The sequence below is a fragment of the Cornus florida genome, unplaced genomic scaffold, assembly GCF_030987335.1.
Source record: "Cornus florida cultivar Cherokee Brave unplaced genomic scaffold, ASM3098733v1 CherokeeBrave_3.0.0_Hap2_Chr11, whole genome shotgun sequence".
Classification (NCBI taxonomy): Eukaryota; Viridiplantae; Streptophyta; class Magnoliopsida; order Cornales; family Cornaceae; genus Cornus; species Cornus florida.
Genome location: NW_026775581.1, coordinates 126,474,557 through 126,494,186, shown reverse-complemented (window position 1 = coordinate 126,494,186; position 19,630 = coordinate 126,474,557). Strand labels below are relative to the sequence as shown.

The 19,630-nt window shown below is 31.3% G+C and overlaps 1 protein-coding gene across 1 annotated transcript; it reads right to left on the bottom strand.

Annotated features, from left to right (window-relative positions):
• LOC132283599 (BES1/BZR1 homolog protein 2-like) lies at positions 1-2,205 on the bottom strand. Its single transcript, XM_059785584.1, has 2 exons — positions 1,801-2,205; positions 1-982 (listed from the first exon to the last, which is right to left on the bottom strand). Exons 1-2 carry the CDS (start codon positions 2,026-2,028, stop codon positions 269-271), a joined length of 942 nt encoding a protein of 313 aa, XP_059641567.1. The 5' UTR covers positions 2,029-2,205; the 3' UTR covers positions 1-268.
• Positions 2,206-19,630: the final 17,425 nt, after the last annotated feature.

The following is a 19,630-nucleotide window of genomic DNA, read 5'->3' as shown; positions in this document are numbered from 1 at the left end:
TCCCTCAAAATTTCAACTTCATTAATTGCATCTAACAGGTTTTAGAATCCTGTAATTGTTCCATGAGAAGGAAAACTGTACAATTGAAAGAGATAGAGGATGCACCACATTTGAGATCAAGGTCTCCAAGCCAGTTGGAATTCACAGGAAATTTTAGAAGAATGATGCTACACAACTGACTTCTAATAACAGGAGTGACCATTGACAACAATGAATATAACTTCTTTCCACCTCTTATTAACATTCCATGACATGTCCCACAGGAAGCTTAATTGCGAGCCTTCGCACTCCCAAGTGTGAGCTCCAAATCATCCACCCCAATCTCATGTATTCTCTCACCCTCCCATGCCTTCACTGTGTTAGTCTCGAACTCAAATTCGGAGCCACGCCCCATCTGTGCCACTGCTCCACACCCATCAACTGCAACCTGGTGGGAACTAAGTTGGGCCACATTTTTCACAAGATTAAATGTAGGGGAAGAGGGGACTGCTGGAGGTGCCCCTGTTTGGAAACTCACCCACCGAGCTGAATCAACCGTGGAGACATCAGATTCATCGCATTCCGGAATTGTGGCTGGTTTAGGATGGTGGCAGCGGGTTGGACTCGCTGGGGCAGAAGCAGCGAAAAGGGGATGGCAAAAAGAGTGCAATGAGCCATTGGAGAGCGATTCCCAAACGGGTTTTGGCTTTGCACCTCTGGAATTTGGGGAAGAAAGAGGTGGGGTTACAGGGGCACTGTTGGATATTCGAAGAGGGGGGAGAGAAGAGGGAATGGAGGCTAAGTTGCAGAGGAAAGGGAGAATGTAGGAGGAGGGGTTTCCATCAAAACGAGAGGGGCTCGGGAAGGAGGATGACGATGGGCTGGCATGGTAGGAAGGTATAGGACTTGGGAAGGATGAGGATGTTGGGCTTGGTTGGACTGATGAACATGCACTCATGTTTGTAATATTGCCTGCCATCCCATTTGAAGGTGGCCTGCATCCCTGTTTCAGAAGATCGAAACAGAAGTTTAGACCTAAATCATGAACACAATGCTAAATAAAATCATATTTTTCCTGTTTGTCTAATATGATTTTGGTGGAAATGTGACTCTAGGACTATCGGATTTGACGAAGATGAAAGGTTATCTTTGTTGAAGTTTCAGCCATTATTGAGGCAAGAAAGGTATGATTGATATTATAATAATATATGGAAATGAATTTAAGACTGAAGCTTTGCACAATCCAAATCAAATCTTAATCTACAGATGAATAATAGAGAGATAAAGATTAATACAATTTCAGATCACATATGGATTATGGAGAAAAAATCTAAGTTTAGATCTAAAGAAAAAGCACAAAACTATACAAAATATGACACCAGAATACAGATTAGAGTTGCTTAAGTATTTTGCATGATTGAGCAAGAAGCATGCTTTATGAACTTTGAAAGATCCAACTTTTACCCCTTTTGATCTCCATTGATTTTCCATATCAAAACCCAGAAAGCTTTTTAATCAAACAGTAAGAAAATAATATATTTTCTTGATACAGTCAATCAAGAAATAAGAACTTTGACTACAATTATAGCAATAAAACTAAAAAGAATTTTTTTTCCCAAAAGCAAAAAATTAGGAAGATGAATGGAAGGAGAAAATAAAAAAAATTCCAACATCAAAACAATATATTCTTCTGATTAAAGCGCAAAACAGAACATCACAAGAAAAACAGATCTAGGAAGAGACCCAAAAAAGAAAATGATATGATCCGATTATGAGTTCATATACATATATATATAAGAAAATGGAATTAAGCGAGCGTACCTTGCGATAAGTGGTGCCATCTTCTTCGACGACCCAACCAGCTTCAGCGCAAAGAGCCTTCAAGACCTCGTTGTTGTCGCAGTGCTTGGGAAGCCTGTAATTACCCTGGGCTCTGAGGCCTGAGTATATCTTTGCAGCTATAGCTCTCCTCCTCCTCTCTCTCCTCTTGTTGTTCTCTCTCTCCTTCCATGTCGGTAACCGCCCCGTCGATGATCCGCCGGCCGTCATTCTTCCAACGCCGGCTACCGGACCCTTCTCTCTCTCTCTCTCTCTCTATATATATATATTATATTGGCAGCAGAGGCGGATAGAGGAGAGCAGGTATTGCGCTGGACAGAGTGTTCACGAGGACAACGCCTTTGTTTATTGGGAGTGTATTGGAATCGTAGAAGAAATGGGAAGTAGGAGTACTAGTAGTAGTATAGATTCTCCTGTGCCCCTCTCTCTCTCTCTCTTCATGCGGAGTGACAGAAAGTTACTACAATCAGTAGTAGGGGTAATTTCGTCATTTCAAACTCATAATTTACAATTTTTAGACTTGTTCTTGAACATAAACTTCATTAGACTTGATAAGATTTTAATATATATTCTTACATCTATCTATGCCAGGACGGATGGGTTTTAGATATAGATACTTGTGGCATATTTGTGAATATGTGTTTGATAATTTTAAAATATATTTATAATTTGTCACACATATTTAATACTTGTCAACTACTTCATATGCTATCTCATAATTTTGAAATATTTAATAGTACATTTTAAACTTAATATTAAGGCTGTGTTTAGTAACTGGAAACGTTTTATGTTTTTTATTGTCAGCCCCTAAAAAGGTAAAACAAAAACAAAAAACTTGTTTAATAATATGTTTTTGTTTTTTTGTAATAGAAAACATTTTCTATTTTTGTGAAGAAAGGAGGAAATATAAAAAATGTGTTTATCATGTTTTCGATACTTTTAAGTAAAATCGTTTTCACTATTCTTATTATATATGCACTGTTCATTTTAAATAAAATGTAAGTTAAATAAAATGTATGTTATTCATGTTGAATACTAATGATGCATATTAAATACTAATAAAAATTAAATATATAATAATATTTATATTATATATTAGTGTGAATTATTTTTATTTAACAAAAATATATTTTTAAAATATAATATATTATATAATAGTGTAAATTATTTTTTGGGAGAAAAAAATTATGATTTATTATATATTTGTTATTTATTTTATATAATATTATTAAATTATTATGCAAAAGATATAATATATTAATATATACCATATCTATATTATATTATATTATAGTTATATTGAATTTTTTATTTATTATAATATAATATATGTTAAATATATTATATATTTTATAATAAATGCATAGATGATACATATGCATGCACTTATATACATAATTGGTGAGAATATTTTTGTCCTAATATATCTTATTTTGTACTTATGTATTAGGTATTATTAGGATTTATGATTTTAAATTGAATATTATATTTTATTATCCTGTATTGGATATTTTTAATATTTGTGAAATAATTTAATTTCATACATATTTAAGGTTTTTTTTGTACTAATGAAAAAAATTAAAATTAAAATAGAATAATTAAAAATGTTATGTAAATTTGTAACAAATATGTATTATTAAACACTATTATTATTTTCTGCTTTCAAAATTGTGACAACAAGTGTTAATAAACGTTATTTTTGTTTTTTTAATTATATTTATGTTTTCTTTTGACTGCAAAAATATAAAACGAAAACGTTACTAAAAGCAAAATGTAACTTTTTTAACAACAATGACATGGTATAATTGTTTAAAAAATAAATTTTCACTAAACGCAAAATGTAACTTTTTTAACAACAATGACATGGTATAATTGTTTAAAAAATAAATTTTCAAAATTTATTAAGTGATGAATGGAATGTTTGTTTTATGTGTTGTAAAACGAAATTACATTGCCCGTTTGGCATGTGTTATAATAATGTTTTTATGATATTAATATTCAAATTTTTGGCCCATATTATGCTTAGGACGGTTGATATTGGTTTGAAATAATTCACAACATATCAGATTTTTTGGCCAAAACTCAAATCACTAAATTGATGATATTGTATGTTTTGATATTATAACGGAGGATTAAAACAAATTTTAGAATTTCTCAAAACATATTTTTGTTATCAAATATGGTTCCGATTTCTACCTAAAACACTTCTACAACAAAACAAGTATTGACCAAAAAAATAATACCTAAAACACATCCCATGCCAATCAATATATATATATATATATATATCTAATGATTGCATTTAGATTTATAATATTACAAAAAATTGATAAAAAAAAATATTTTTTATATATATAAATATATTTATTACAGTTTTTTATTTTCTTATACCCTTATATTTTTAAAATTTACTGTATCACCCCTATCCATTTTCATACTCCCTACTAGGCTACTACTCTGCTGGATCTATGTAATTAGGTGTCTCAGATGGGCTTGAGTACTTGAATAGTTGGTTTGAATTTGGAATAAAGTATCACAACTCTCGTAACTCCATTATTGTTCAGACAATATTTCTCAAGGTCCTGAAATAAATGAACTGAAACTTGTGTCATATAGCTCATTAAACTTTTAATGAACAAATGTGCACGAATATAGTCATTAAAATTGTGAACACGACGACTTTATTTGACTTTAATTTTTGCTTGTAATACTTCTTCATCAACTTCTTTAAGCCAACTTTCAAATGTGAAATCCTTTAAAAAGTTTCACATGCGTAAAAAAAATTATAAAAGTGCGAAATTTTAATTAAAATAAGATAGTAACGTTGAAAATACAAAAAATAAAATCTGATCTTAGTGCTTTATTAAGAGCACAATCCAATTTGTATAAAAAATAAATTAAAATAAATCTTCACACAACTTAGTCACAAAAATCAAAATTCAACTTCATATCAAAGTAAATGCAATCGACTTATATTTTGATCTACAAAATTATCAATTAAAGTGCTTCAATCAAGTTTCTTCATAATTAGGATGGCCAATATAAACTAGTTTCATAGTTTAAATTTAATTTTTTTTTTTTTCTTTTGAAGAAAGGGAATAGAAACATATTATTGTTTAACATATATAAATTGATATTATAATTTATAAGTACGTATGATTATTGTCATAAATTTTTTTTTTTTTTTGAAACTTATTTATTATCATAAATTTTTTTGTATACTTTCCCAGTTCTGTTGCTACAGCGGGCTTTACGCAATCGATCGAATTATATAGATATCCCTTCAACACAACATAGGTCATCGAAAAGATCTCGGAGACCCACCAAAGCACAAATGCTAGGATCTTTTAGAAAATGGATTCCTAGTGCATAACCACATGGGTAAGCTCACATTAACTCGTCAATTTGGAATTCAATTCGAGATTTTCCTTGAATGTAGCGGGAAGAAATATGTATTGTCTTTTAATTGTAGAAATTATAGATTGAATGTCAGACATACCACTGTGATCCTATATTTGAGACCCTTCCAAAACTGCCTTGGTCACCTTGCCCCATAGCCGGAATCAAGAGTGACTAAAAAAAAAGTTATTTTTATATATCGTGTCCACAATTGATGATGTCATCAATGGGGACATCCTTGGTTGGCGTAGGGAGGAAGATTACATTATGTGGCTTGTTTTAGAAGCCTTATTTTGAGCCTATAAAAGGCCATGTATCTACTACTTTGGAACACACTTGAACAAGCATAAATGAAAGCTGTTTCATTTTCTCTCTCTTATATTTTCTCTCTGAATGCTCTTTTACTTTCTCACTTGATATTACTCTATACACACACACACACACACACACACACACATATATTTATAACACGTTATCAGCACAAGCTCTATCCATCTGAGATTTGAAGGAAAAGCTTTCTTTCCCTCTTTCTATCTCAACTATATATCCCTTTTGTGATATTAGTTTTAATAAATTGTTGGGTTTGTTTACTTCATCGAAAAAAATTGTATTTTTTACTCCAAAGGGTAAGAAAATTTTAATTATTGATTATTATTCATAAAATAAATGTGTTCACTTAAATGATATATGTACTCACACTATGGTCGGTTTTACCGCCTTTATTATTTAATGATTTATGACCAGTTTTACCTTCTTTATTGTTTAATAATTTATTCAATATGGTTGGTTTTACCTCCTTTGTTATTTAAATAGTTCATATTATGTTATTATTTCACTTAATGCCATTTTATTTATATACTATGCTAAATTGTATTTTTATATTGTTGTCACATCTAGTTATTCTGAAAATGTCAAACTTGACAAAGCTAGAATTCGTGGCCTTAGACATTTCTGGCAAAAATTATTTATCTTGGATTCTGGATGCTCGGATCCATTTAGATGCCATGGGCTTCGGAAACACAATTAAAGAAGATAATGATGCATCATTACAAGATAAAATGAAGGCCATGATTTTCCTTTGGCGCCATATTAGTGAGGAGCTAAAAACTAAATACCTCACTGAAAGAGATCCACTATGTTTGTGGAAAAAATTTGAAAGAAAGACATGATCATCAAAAAACAGTTATCTTCCCAAATGCTTGAGTTGATTGGCAACAACTGCGGTTGCAATATTTTAAAATTGTGGCTGAATATAACTCTGCCCTATTTAAAATCAACTTTACATTGAAATTGTGTGGTGATACTATCACTGATGAACTTTTGTTGGAAAAAACATTCACCACAGTTCACGCCTCGAATGTACTCTTACAACAACAATATCGAGAGTGTAGATTTGAAAAATATTCAAAACTGATATCATGTTTACTTGTGGCAGAGCAAAATAACGAGCTTTTGTTAAGAAACCATTAGTCTCATCTAACTGGATCAACACCAATCCCTGAAACATATGTTGCCTCATCCCGTGGTCGTGGTCGTGGTCGTGGTCGTGGTCGTGGACGTGGACGTGGACGTGATCGTGATCGTGGTGGTAGAAATGTCTATAATAATGAATACAACCATTGTAAAAATAACTACCATAATAATGAATATGGTCGGGGTAGAAATCACTCCTATTACCGTGAAGGATATCAATTCTCAAAATTTAACAATCAGAGATCCACACCATATCCTCAAAAGAAAGATTATAATGAAAGAAAACAAGTAGAAGGAAAGAATGTGGCTCAACCTCCCAAGGCACATAATAATACTTGTTATCGGTGTAGAATAACAGGGCATTGGCAAAGCATTTGTCGTACACTTAAGCATTTGGCTGAACTTTACCAAGTCTCAATGAAAGAAAAGGGAAAACAAAAAGAAATAAATTTCATTGATCATGATGAGCTAGTTGACATCACAAATCTGGATGTATTAGATTTTTTTGTGGACCGTGATGGAAAGATAGACCACCTGATTAGTGATGGAAATGTCCACACCAATTAATCATATTTTTATTTCATATTCTGTCTACTATGTTATCTTCAACAAGTTTTTATTTTCCTTATATTAAAGTTTTTATTTTCTAGTTTTTATGAAAGTTTCTTTTGTTATAAATGTTTATTTTCTAATAAAGAAATTTACATGAATAGGAATGGATCTGACTACTTCCAAAATAAATGATGAAGGCATATGTCTTGCAGATAATGGAACGATACACACAATCCTTCGAGAACAAAAATATTTTTGTCACCTAACTTTGACAGACGCTACTGTCAGTACAATATCAGGTCCCACCGACTTGATTGAAGGCTCCGGACGAGCCAACATCATTTTACCACATGAAACAAGATTACTAATCAATGATGCCTTATATTCTACAAGATCTCGGAAAAATCTGTTATATTTTAAAGACTTGCGTCGTAATGGGTATCATATTGAGACCGCCAATGAAAGAATGTGGAATATCTTTACATTATTTCCATTTCCTCATGCAAGAAGCTGATATTAAAAAAAACTCCCTATTTTCTTTTCTAGGTTTTCTATACAACCATTAAGATAATTAAGCCAAATGTTGTGATACATAAAAAATCTTGTAATTCAAAACTTTTTATACTTTGGCATAATTGACTTGGTCACCCAGGGACTACAATGATGCGTCGAATTATTGAAAATTCACATGGACACCTACTCAAGGATCAAAAAATCATCTTACCAAATAATCATCTATGCACTGCCTGTTCACAAGATAAGTTAATTATTAGACCATCCCCGTCAAAAGTCATTATTTAATCTCACCAATTTTTACAACGAATTCACGGGGATATAAGTGGGCCAATTCATCCACCCTGTGGACCATTTCTCTATTTTATGGTCTTAATTGATACCTCAATACGATGGTCACATGTTTGTCTGCTTCTACTCGTAATGTTGCATTTGTTAGACTTTTTACTAAAATCATCAAATTACGGGCACACTTTCCTGATTACCCAATTAAAACAATCCGTATTGATAATGCTGCTGCATTTTCTTCTCAAGCTTTTGATGACTATTGCATGTCAGTTGGAATTAATGTTGAACATCCTATTGCATACACTCATACTCAAAATGGTATGGTCGAATATTTTATTAAAAGACTTCAGTAAATCGGTCGTCATTTGCTTATGCGAACAAAATTACCTGTTTCTGCCTAGGAACATGCCATATTACATGCTGCATCATTATTTCGTATACAACCAACTGCTAATCATAAGTACTCACCATTGCAACTTGTTTTTGGTCAACAACCAAATATCTCTCAAATACGAGTTTTTTGTTGTGCTGTATATGTTCCACTTGTACCACCAAAACGGACTAAAATGGGTCATCAGCGTAGACTTGGAATTTATGTTGGTTTTGATTCTCCATCTATTATTAGATATCTTGAACCCCTGACAGGTGATATTTTGAAAGCACGATTTGCTGACTGTCATTTTGATGAGGCTGTTTTCCCACCATTAGGGGGAGAAAAGGCACAGCAGCAACGTTATTTACTTGGAATGCCCTGAAATTGTCTCATTTTGATTCTCGCACAAATCAATGTGAACAAGAAGTTCAGAGGATCATTCACTTGCAAAATATTACAAATCAATTACCTGATGCATTTACTGATACAAAAAAAAAAAAAAGTAATAAAATCATATATACCAGCTACAAATATTCCAGCACGAATTACTGTCCCTGAGAGACCTTCTGTCAGTAATGCAACAAATGAATCTAAAACACGCCTGAAGCGTGGCAGACCAGTCGATGTAAAAAATAATGCTCCTCGTAAGAGAAAATCACAAAGAAAATTTGGCACTCCTGAAGAGGCCACAAAAGAAGTAACAGATATTATCGATCAATCTGAGATAATAGCCTTTGATAAGGCAGAGGCTCTTGATGAGGCACAGGTACCTAAAAATGATAAAATAATAAATATTGATGAGGCAAAGACAACAGATGACGATCTGGCCATTCACGAGGCATATGCCCTTGATGAGGCAAAGGTACTTGAAAATGATGAGATCTCACTAAATTATGAAACGAGATGAAATAGAAATGAAATTGTTGTCGACAACATATTATCATATGTCGTTACTCTTGATATTGATAATGAGGATCCGGAACCTTAAAACGTCGAAGAATGTCAACAAATAAATGATTGGCCAAAATGAAAAGAAACGATACAAGCAGAGTTAAATTCATTAGCTAAACGTAAAGTATTTGGACCTGTAGTCTAGGCACATGAGGGTGTTAATCCTGTTGAGTACAAATGGGTATTTGTACGAAAGCGTGATGAGAAAAATGAAATCCTGATAGCTCAAGGTTTCTTACAGAGACCTGGTATTGATTATGAGTAAACATACTCCCCTGTGATCGATGCACCCACATTTAGATTTATAGTACATTTGGCAGTCACAGAAAGATTGCATGTGTATCTAATGGACGTGGTTACAACATATTTATATGGATCACTAGATAGTGATATTTATATGAAAATCCCAGAAGGATTTAAAATGCCTGAAAGAAAACCACGTAGTATGCACTCGATAAAATTACAACAATTCTTATATGGATTGAAGCAATCTGGACGAATGTGGTACAATCGCCTTATTGATTACTTACTCAAAGAAGGGTATGTGAACAATTATATTTGTCCATGCATTTTTATTAACAAATCAGAATCTGGTTTGTTATTGTTGCAGTATATGTTGATGATCTGAATCTTGTGGAAATATTGGACGAGATAAAAAATACGGCCACTTATTTAAAGAAAGAATTTGAAATGAAAAATCTCGGAAAGACAAAATTCTGTCTTGGGCTGCAAGTTGAACATTTTTCGAGCGGTATTCTCATCCATCAATCAACATATACATAAAAGATTTTGAAACGTTTTTATATGGATAAAGCCCATCCATTGAGCTCTCTAACGGTTGTCCGATCACTTGACATAAAAAAGATCATTTTCGTCCTCGAAAGGATGATAAAGAACTCCTTGGTCCTGAAGTGCCCTATCTCAGTGCGATTTGTGCTCTTTTGTATCTTGCAAATTGCACAAGACCTGACATAATTTTTCCAGTCAATTTATTAACAAGGTACAGTTCTGCACTAACCCGCAGACATTGGAATGGAATCAAACACATATTGCGATATCTTCATGGTACAATTGATATGAGATTGTTTTATTCAAAAGTCCCAAATTCTCAATTAATTGGATATGCAGATGCGGCTATCTCTCTAACCCACATAAAGTTTATTCACAAACAGGATATGTGTTTACCTGTGGCGTCACTGCTATATCATGGCGATCTATGAAACAGACAATGATTGCAACTTCTTCAAATCATTAGGAGATACTCGCAATTTATGAGGCAAGCAGGAAATGCATTTGGTTGAGATCAATGATCCAACATATTCGAACAACATGTGGTCTCTCATCAATAAAAGATAGTCCAACAGTATTATATGAAGATAATGCGACATACATTGCACAGATAAAAGAAGGGTATATTAAAAGTGACAGGACTAAACACATCTCACCAAAATTCTTTTATGTACATGAACGCCAGAAAAAAGGGTGCTATTATTCTAAATATACGTTCATGTGAAAATCTAGTAGATCTATTCACTAAAACGCTTCCAACTACAACATTCAAGAAGTTGGTGCACAACATTAGAATGCGTCAACTAAAAGATCTTCAGAATTGAACTAATGTAACAATGAAGGGGAGAAATTAGTCAAAAAGGTATTGGCATACTGTACTCTTTTTCCTTCATTCAAGTTTTATTCCACTAGGGTTTTCCTGGCAAGGTTTTAATGAAGCAGTTTTAACCTATGCAATATGTATCATTTTCAGATACACAAGAATATTGTACTCTTTTTCCTTCGCTAGGGTTTTGTCCCACTGGGAGAAATATTACATTTTGTGGCTTGTTTTGGAAGCCTTATTTTGTGCTTATAAAAAGCGATGTATCTACTGCTTTGGAACATACTTGAACAAGCATAAATGAAAGTTATTTCATTTTCTCGCTATTGTGAGATTTATATGTACTACTCGCAAGTGCATGAATCTTTACAGATAGGGTTTATTTGTAATGGTATCGTACCCAAGAGACTTGTGTAAAATAAGTTTGTCTACAAATTTCTTAAATTCCAAATTAACTTGAAAGTAGGATAATCATATTATGATGATTTATTCTAAATTAACTAAGTAGAAAAATAAAATAAACTAAAGAACAATGATTAAATAGGATATAGAAAATAGAGAAAGAGGACTAGGGGTATGATTTCACCACTAACGTCGCACCACCAGTCAATTGCATCAATTTATTGGAGATATATTATATAACATGCATAGGGAATTAAACATGGCTACAAGCACATATTAATTCAGTTATAAAATAATATAATTTAAAGCTAAGCATGGACTATCTTCGATTGACATAAACCATCTACCTAACTACTTTACTCTAGGGTGTAGCATGTTCTATCTTTTATAAGTATAATCCATCAAATCTCTAACATTATATTCAGAGAAATACCATTGTGTAATCATCTCATTCACAACTACAAAAAGTGAATGAGTTGTATTCAATCACAAGATTAAAATATCTAAGACAAGATAAAAAAAATATTTGTAATTGAATTAAAACTCTAAAACTGATTCTTATTGAAAAGTCAATTAAAAATCCTATAGATTACAAAATCATGCATGATAAAAATTGTTCTCCAATAATTAAATACAATCAAACTGGTGTGCTAAGTTAAGGCTACATCACAACCCTAGCAAAGCATGACTAGAGTAGAATTCTTCATAGTTAAGGAAGACAGCTTCACCGCCTCAAGAATGCTTCTCTTCTGATCTCAGCCTCAAGCTCCTCTGTATGATGATTTAATGTCGTAGAGGACTCCCTTTAAATAACAAAAGATCAGCCCTAAAGTTCCATTTTTCATATAAAAGACATACATAGAAATTCTGTCAAATAAGAACTCCAAAATTTGTACAGACTTTCAGGCCAATTTTGACAAGGTAAACAACTGTTTTAGGGAATCCTCATGAAATATAAAATTGTAACTCTTCGAATTTCCTTTCAACCAGCGTTAGAATTTAGCCGTTTTGACACTCGAGGAGAGAGATACAGCCAAATTACCAAAACGAGTTCAAATTACCAACTTTGGCGAAAGTTTCCTTTTTGGAGAAGAATTTTTCCTTTTCTTCTTTTTTCCATTCTTCTCAACTTGTGGCTTCTTTTGGACTATTTTCTAAGTATAATTAGACTTGAATCTTCAACATTGCTCGGTCCCACATCTTTTAAAGTTCAGAATCACTGATTTTGACTGATTTTACAATTAAAGCTCTGAAATAAATAAAAACAACAAAATAATGTAAAATCTCAAATAAACTATTATTAAAATAATAAAACATGCAAGTAAATGGGTTACAATTTATAACATTAAGCGCCTAACACTCTCTCTTATATTTTCTCTCTGAAAGCTCTTTTACTTTCTCTCACTTAATATTACTCTCTCTCTCTCTCTCTCTCTCTCTATATATATATATATATATATATATATATACACACACACATATTTCTGACAGTTATATATTTTTGTACTATAGTATTTATACTGCAACAATGAACTGTAAATATTACTGAAAAAACACGAACTCGATCCAAAATAAAAACAGCAAAAACTATTTGTACCAAACAGCCCTCAGGTAATTTGGTTACGTGGGAGCAGAAGTGAAAGTCAGGAATCTTTGTATTGGGCCAGCGGTATGGGCGCCTCCATTATTGACAAATGGCTTTTAATAGAGAGATAGATGTGGGGAATACGTAGTATCAAACTAGACTTAGGTAGTAGAGCCCTAGGGGTAGCATGGTCCTACTATAAGTAGTCCTCTTAAATGGCCCAATCACATTACTATCATCATCATCCTTATATAGTTTAGTTACCCAATAATTATTACCTTCAGTTTCCATTAGATTCGATTCCAGAACCATTCAAGGTTATGTTAGTCAATTACTAATAAACCTTGCAAATTTTAGGATAAACCTGAACAGCCTTTCCATCAAATTATTGTGGGTGATTGAGGGTCATCGTGATAAGGAATCAAAATCCCTGTTTGGTACACTTGCTTTTCGAATCAAAATTCTGTTTGGTACACTAACTGCAGTATCTCACTGTGCACACTATGTCACCTTTATTTTTAAATCTCAATATTCTAATAAATGGCATTTTATTTATTTATTTGAAAGTAATAGTGATATTTTATTGCTGTCACTAATTTGTAGGTAAAATTTCACTAATTAATAAGTGGTAAATTTTACTTTTTAAAATTATAAAATTCAAATTACAAAATGAAATTATTTTGATAAGTGAATAGTAAAACTTTCGTGTGCTTAGGCATGGCATTTCATATTTGAGTGGGCTTACCTCCCATAACAAAAAATTTTATTAGAATTAAGAAATTTTAAAAGTAAAAAATCCTTAACGATGAGTGCAACACTAAATTTGGACTTCTCAACTTGAATTCATTAGAGTCCAAGTTTGAATTTTGAACATGTGTTTTTTTTTTTCCTTTTTATTGTTTAAATTGTTTTTAGATGGAAGTATCCACCCACGTGCAAGCTCCTAGTGCAAGCTCCTAGGTCAAGCTTTTGATTTATTTCTTTACTTACAAAAAAAATATAAAAATAGTATCATTCACTATTTTCTTAGATTAATTATTTTTCTATGAATATTTATTTATGCAAAGAAATTTTGTATTATAAATTAAACGAGAGTAGTTATAAATTATTTTATATTTTCTTTACCTTGACGAGAATCATGCACTCTTAGATTAGTTATTTTTTTATGAATATTTATTTATCCAAAGAAATTTTGTATTATTAATTAAACGAGAGTAATTATAAATTATTTTTCTTTAACCAAAAAAAAAAAAAGAATCGTGCACTCACTTTGCCCCTATAGAATTATGAATATTTCTATTTTGTAAAGTGAAAAAGTATTATTGGATTACAACCCTTAATATCATAATAAAATTTAATCATTTTAATCATAATGTGATTATAATATTTTGCTGTGCAATAAACAATGTCGTTTTAATAACGTATCATTATTACTGTGAAAATAAAATATTTATTTATATTATAGAATGACAGATACCGTGAAAATGAAATAACTTATTAAGCGTAATATGAAAATCGGAAGCCACACAATACAATACGAATATGGCGGTATAATAAAATTTTAAAATTAAGATATGAATGCGACAAGAAGATAATAATATATAAATTTTATAAACATAAATTTGTATAAAAATCAATATAAACGTATCTATGAATATATTTAAAGAATAATTGTTTGCGTTATAAATATTATTATTAACATTTCTTGACATTATCACAAACAAAATGAGAGTTGAGACTTGAGAGTAATATTGCATGGATAAATTTTGGACTAAAATACTAGTCCTGATATATTTATTATTCAGTATTTTATTATTATTTTAAAAAATAAATTTTGAATTTTTTAACAAGTATACAATTATATTATTTTTTTCAAAGTTAGATTTATAATGTTTAAAGCCTGTTACGAAAGACTGATAAGTGCCTTGAAAAGTTAGATTTTTTAAAAGTTAGATCCAAAGCTTGTTAAATAAGTGTCTTGAAAATTTAAAGCTTTTAAAAAGTTAGATTTTTTAAAAGTTATATTTAAAAGATATCTATTTAAATTATACACATTTAAAAATTATAGATATGCACGTTACTCTTGTAGAATGATCAGTGTGCAATACCTTACTTTTAATTACGTAGTATTTGGAAATAATATAGAGTAGGATATTGTATTTCCAAAAATGGTGGGGTGGGATTGTAATTTTAGAAGCAACGGCGTCGTTGTATTGTCGAAAGAGGTTTGCCACGATAAAAGATGCCCTTATTTCTCGTAATTGGTGTTACTCTGACGAGAGTGCTGAGTTTGAAGTTGACACAGAAATGGAAGCACACAGAAGGTGAGGTGAGTGGGACCCATCTCAAAACTACAATCAAAAACCATGTTGGCATCTCAGGGTCCTCCGCACGTGCACGGAAACCTAGCATGGGCTTCAGTGGGGAACCGTCCTAGCGGAGGTTGGGGACCACATCAGTCAAGCAACGTTTTAACCAGTAGTTTCACCACGTGGCTGTGGTCCCAACAAATGTTAGATTAGTGAGTTTGTTACTAGTACTACTTTAATTGAATGGATTGATCATTGATTGATGTTGACGCAGTATAGTTTTGAAGTTGTATAAATTAATTTTATTTTTATACTTTGTCTCTGTTGTTGTTTTTTTTTTTTTTTACTCCATCTTACTTACTAACAAATTACAATATATTAATTGTATAATTTAATGTAAAAAAATTATTGTCTTCTATGAATTTATTTGAGAAAAACTGTTTTTAAAAACATGACTATGTTATGCTAAGAAATCTTAAAAATTAATCTACCTCTGAAAAATGTGATTGAGATGGGAGTTGTCAACCTTATGGATTGATTCTAATCATCAAATTTGAACTAGTGAGAGTTTAAATTAAGTTGTTTTCAACAGTATAACAGTATTGACAGAGATTCGAAAGATAAGTTTTTGAAGTCTCACTACAAAAACGTACTTTTAACTTAAATGACACGTGTATTATGAGCCAATACACGTGCTTTAAGAAAAATATATATATATATTTAAGTTGATAATGAACAAATCATTTTAACTCACAATGCCACTAAATAATCAATAATATTATATCATCATTATATCTTAATTTCATATGAATGTAGTTTTTTATACAAAATTTTCTTCTATTACATATTATTACTTTTAAAATTATTTTTAATAAGCTAGCTAGTCCTATGTTATTTTTGGGTGTCCTTTCATATCTTTGTTTTGATTATAACATATGTCACATACAGTGGGAGTGAAAACGCGTTTGGAAAGTGATAGTGTCTTTCATTAATAAAAATTGTGTAACTTAGATTATAATCAATCTTCCTCAACCCTTTCACTACCGCATGCCTAACCCCTGAATCAATACGCTATGTCACTAGTACTGCGTTCAATTTATCTAAATCTACTCTATCTAATGAGCCATACACTTCATTTTTCTATTAAGCTCTTATTAGTTAGCTTTAATATTCTCTTTGCCGCTACATAAAGTATTCATTATTTTTGATACATGGTATTATTCTCATCTCCGAAAGACCGAGGGGAGAGGGCTAGGGATGGCACCAAATTTATTTATTTATTTCTTCTCAAAACTCTATTAATAGTTATTTTGTATAGAAAAATTAAAGTTCCGTTCCCCAAATCTTTTAAATTTCATTTGTAGTTATGATAATTAAAGGTGGTTTACAAAAAAAAAAAAATTACTTACAAACCTCTTCAGAGTCTTTTAATATTGCATTTAAATATTCGAATGTAATAATAAATAAAAGAAAGTGTTGTACACCTTTCTTCAACATACTAGTATTCTATGCACCATTTTTAAAGATAACATTTATTTATTTCTTCTCAAAACTCTATTAATAGTTATTTTGTATAGAAAAATTAAAGTTCCGTTCCCCGAATCTTTTAAATTTCATTTGTAGTTATGATAATTAAAGGTGGTTTACAAAAAAAAAAAAATTACTTACAAACCTCTTCAGCGTCTTTTAATATTGCATTTAAATATTCGAATGTAATAATAAATAAAAGAAAGTGTTGTACACCTTTCTTCAACATACTAGTATTCTATGCACCATTTTTAAAGATAACATTTCTCTCAAACTACATAACATTATTAAAAAAAAAAAAAAAAACATATAACTTCATTAAAAATCTAAAAAATAATTTTATTTGTTCTAAAAGAAGTAAACCTTTTTCTCAACATACTGGTATTCTTATGCACGAGGTTTAATTTTTAAAGATAACTATTCTCTCACGGTATATAACATCATTCAAAAAAAAAAAAAAAAATCAAATCATTGGAAAACCATATTGATACTTCCAGTACTCCTACAACACTCTCGCGGTCTACTTTTATTAAAAAAAGAAAAAAGAAATAGAGTATTACTTTTGTAAAATAATTTTATGTTTCATATATTACAATGAAGTTTGTATAATTGCACAACAAAAAATAATAGGGTCACAAAATAATTTTCTCGAATAAGTTTCGAATTTAACGTTTTTTTTTTCACCTTATTTACTTAAACAATTTTTAAAAAATAATTATTTAATATGTTATAAATATAACCAATCAAATAAAATTCTGTGTTAATTCAATTTTTATTTTTCGATTTTTCTATCATTACTTAAGCACAATATGTATGCCGCGATATTTGTAATAGTACCGTTACGGTCCAAGTCACGTGCGGATCCAGCTAACCACGATGGCGATATTTGGGACAGCCAGCTGGCGCGGGCCAACACCGTCGTATGACTTGGTGAAGGCTCTCCCTCACGTGCGGTAACACGTGCCATTTAACTATTGTCCCGGACCACCCACCTTCATGTTTTTTCCACGAGAACAGCTGCACCTTTTTAGAGCAATTTTTTTATTCCCTAATATATATATTTTCCCGCTAATAATTTTGGTCGGGCGGTCATTGGGTACAACAAGAGACCCACGTGCAAGTTCATTGAATCACACTACTCTATCCAATTCCCCACTAATTGAGGCATCATTTTAAAAAAAATTATTTAATCCCCAACGTTATTATTATCATTCCAATGAGTAATGTTAAGATGAGGTAGACCTTATTATAGTTGTCACGAGGTCTTTTCATTGTGATTATATTTTTTTTGACAAGAAATTTACAAACTTATTTATTTTTTATACAGTCTTTGACGATATTGTGAGTCTTGTGATTATATTCAAATATTAAGTTACATAAATAATTATTTGAACAAATAATACACAAATTATATTATCACATAATTTGAAAAAAAAAAAAAAAAAAAATTCATTTTGATGAATGCAATAATTTTAGTCTTTTAGCCTCCATAATATTAAGGGGTTTTAAATATTTATTTATTAATAATTATTCTAATAAGTGCAAAAATTATTTAACAGTGGAGGGTCAATTGGGCTTGTTTTCTTTATGGGTCTCGGTAAGCTTTACAAGACTTGGACAATATTTTTGAGATGAGCTTTCTGACTTTACAAGTTTATGGTTGAGTATGAGAAAGATGACTTTTTGAAGTGGGTCAATCTCAATTTGTGTCCCATACACATGTCTTAATTATGTTTTCTATTTGTATTTGAATTAAGTTAAATATCAACTACTTTCATAGTCGAAAATAAATAATCTAGATTAATTAGTTTAAACTTAAAAGTCTATTCCACTTCCTATTTGTCTTTTATATTGTTTCACACAAGTATTTTGTTTTAGGTCAAAATTCACTTCGTAGATGATGTTGCCTTACCTTGATTGATTAGGGGACATGATCATTCAAGACTTTGTAAATATTTTAATAAAATATGTAATACTTATCAATAATTTATAATCGATTAAGAAACGTGAGTGTAGAATTTACACTTCAAATCATTTTGATTTTTTGGTATTAAATTGGTTGAAGATCAACATCTGAAGTGAGTCCCAAGCGGTGATGGTTCATGAATCACGAGCATATAGGGAACGAGTAACGCCAAGAAATAAACTAGTGTCTTCCTATTTGCCCAACATCGGACGACCGACCAAGGCTTGGGACCACACAACTTGGACATGGTTGGGCTTTTATATAAGTATAATAATGCATACCAAACGATCTGAGCGTGAGGTGATGTGGACATTTGTGTGGGTCACAGTCATACCCACCCTTTTATCAAGGGTGATGTGAGAGTCACTCCGGCGGTTGTTGAGTCTGAACTTAATTGGATTATAATTGGTGAAGTGAGTATGGGTTAATTGAACTAGGCCAGTTTATTTATAATTGGTGAAGTGAGTATGGATTATAATTGGTGAAGTGAGTATGGGTTAATTGCTTTGGGTTACATCACATTAATGTCTATGTCTATGGAGTTATTTTATTTTATTTTATTCTGATAACGAATTTGTTTTTTTGATGAGAGTAATTATCAACAGCTAAGTGATCCCCCCAAAACCAGTTATGTCCTTAAATTAAGCTAGTTCGGCAAAATAAAAAATCAAAACAGGCCCAACTTCATCACTTTTAGAACAAGGAAAATAAGGTAAGAATTATAAGCCCATTAAACAAGTACAACTACATTGGGCCCAAACTTATTGGGGGACTCAAAAAAGATCAGCCCATAATTTGCTTTTATGGGACAAGTGCCTTTATACAAAGCCGGGCAGATTCAAATGAAACGTGATTTGTTTTC

Excerpts from the sequence above, each read along its gene's own strand:
- LOC132283599 (XM_059785584.1), bottom strand. The coding sequence starts at position 2,028 with ATGACGGCCGGCGGATCATCGACGGGGCGGTTACCGACATGGAAGGAG. Across the intron at positions 983-1,800 it reads ATGGCACCACTTATCGCAAG|GGATGCAGGCCACCTTCAAA; the intron begins GTACGCTCGCTT and ends CTTCTGAAACAG.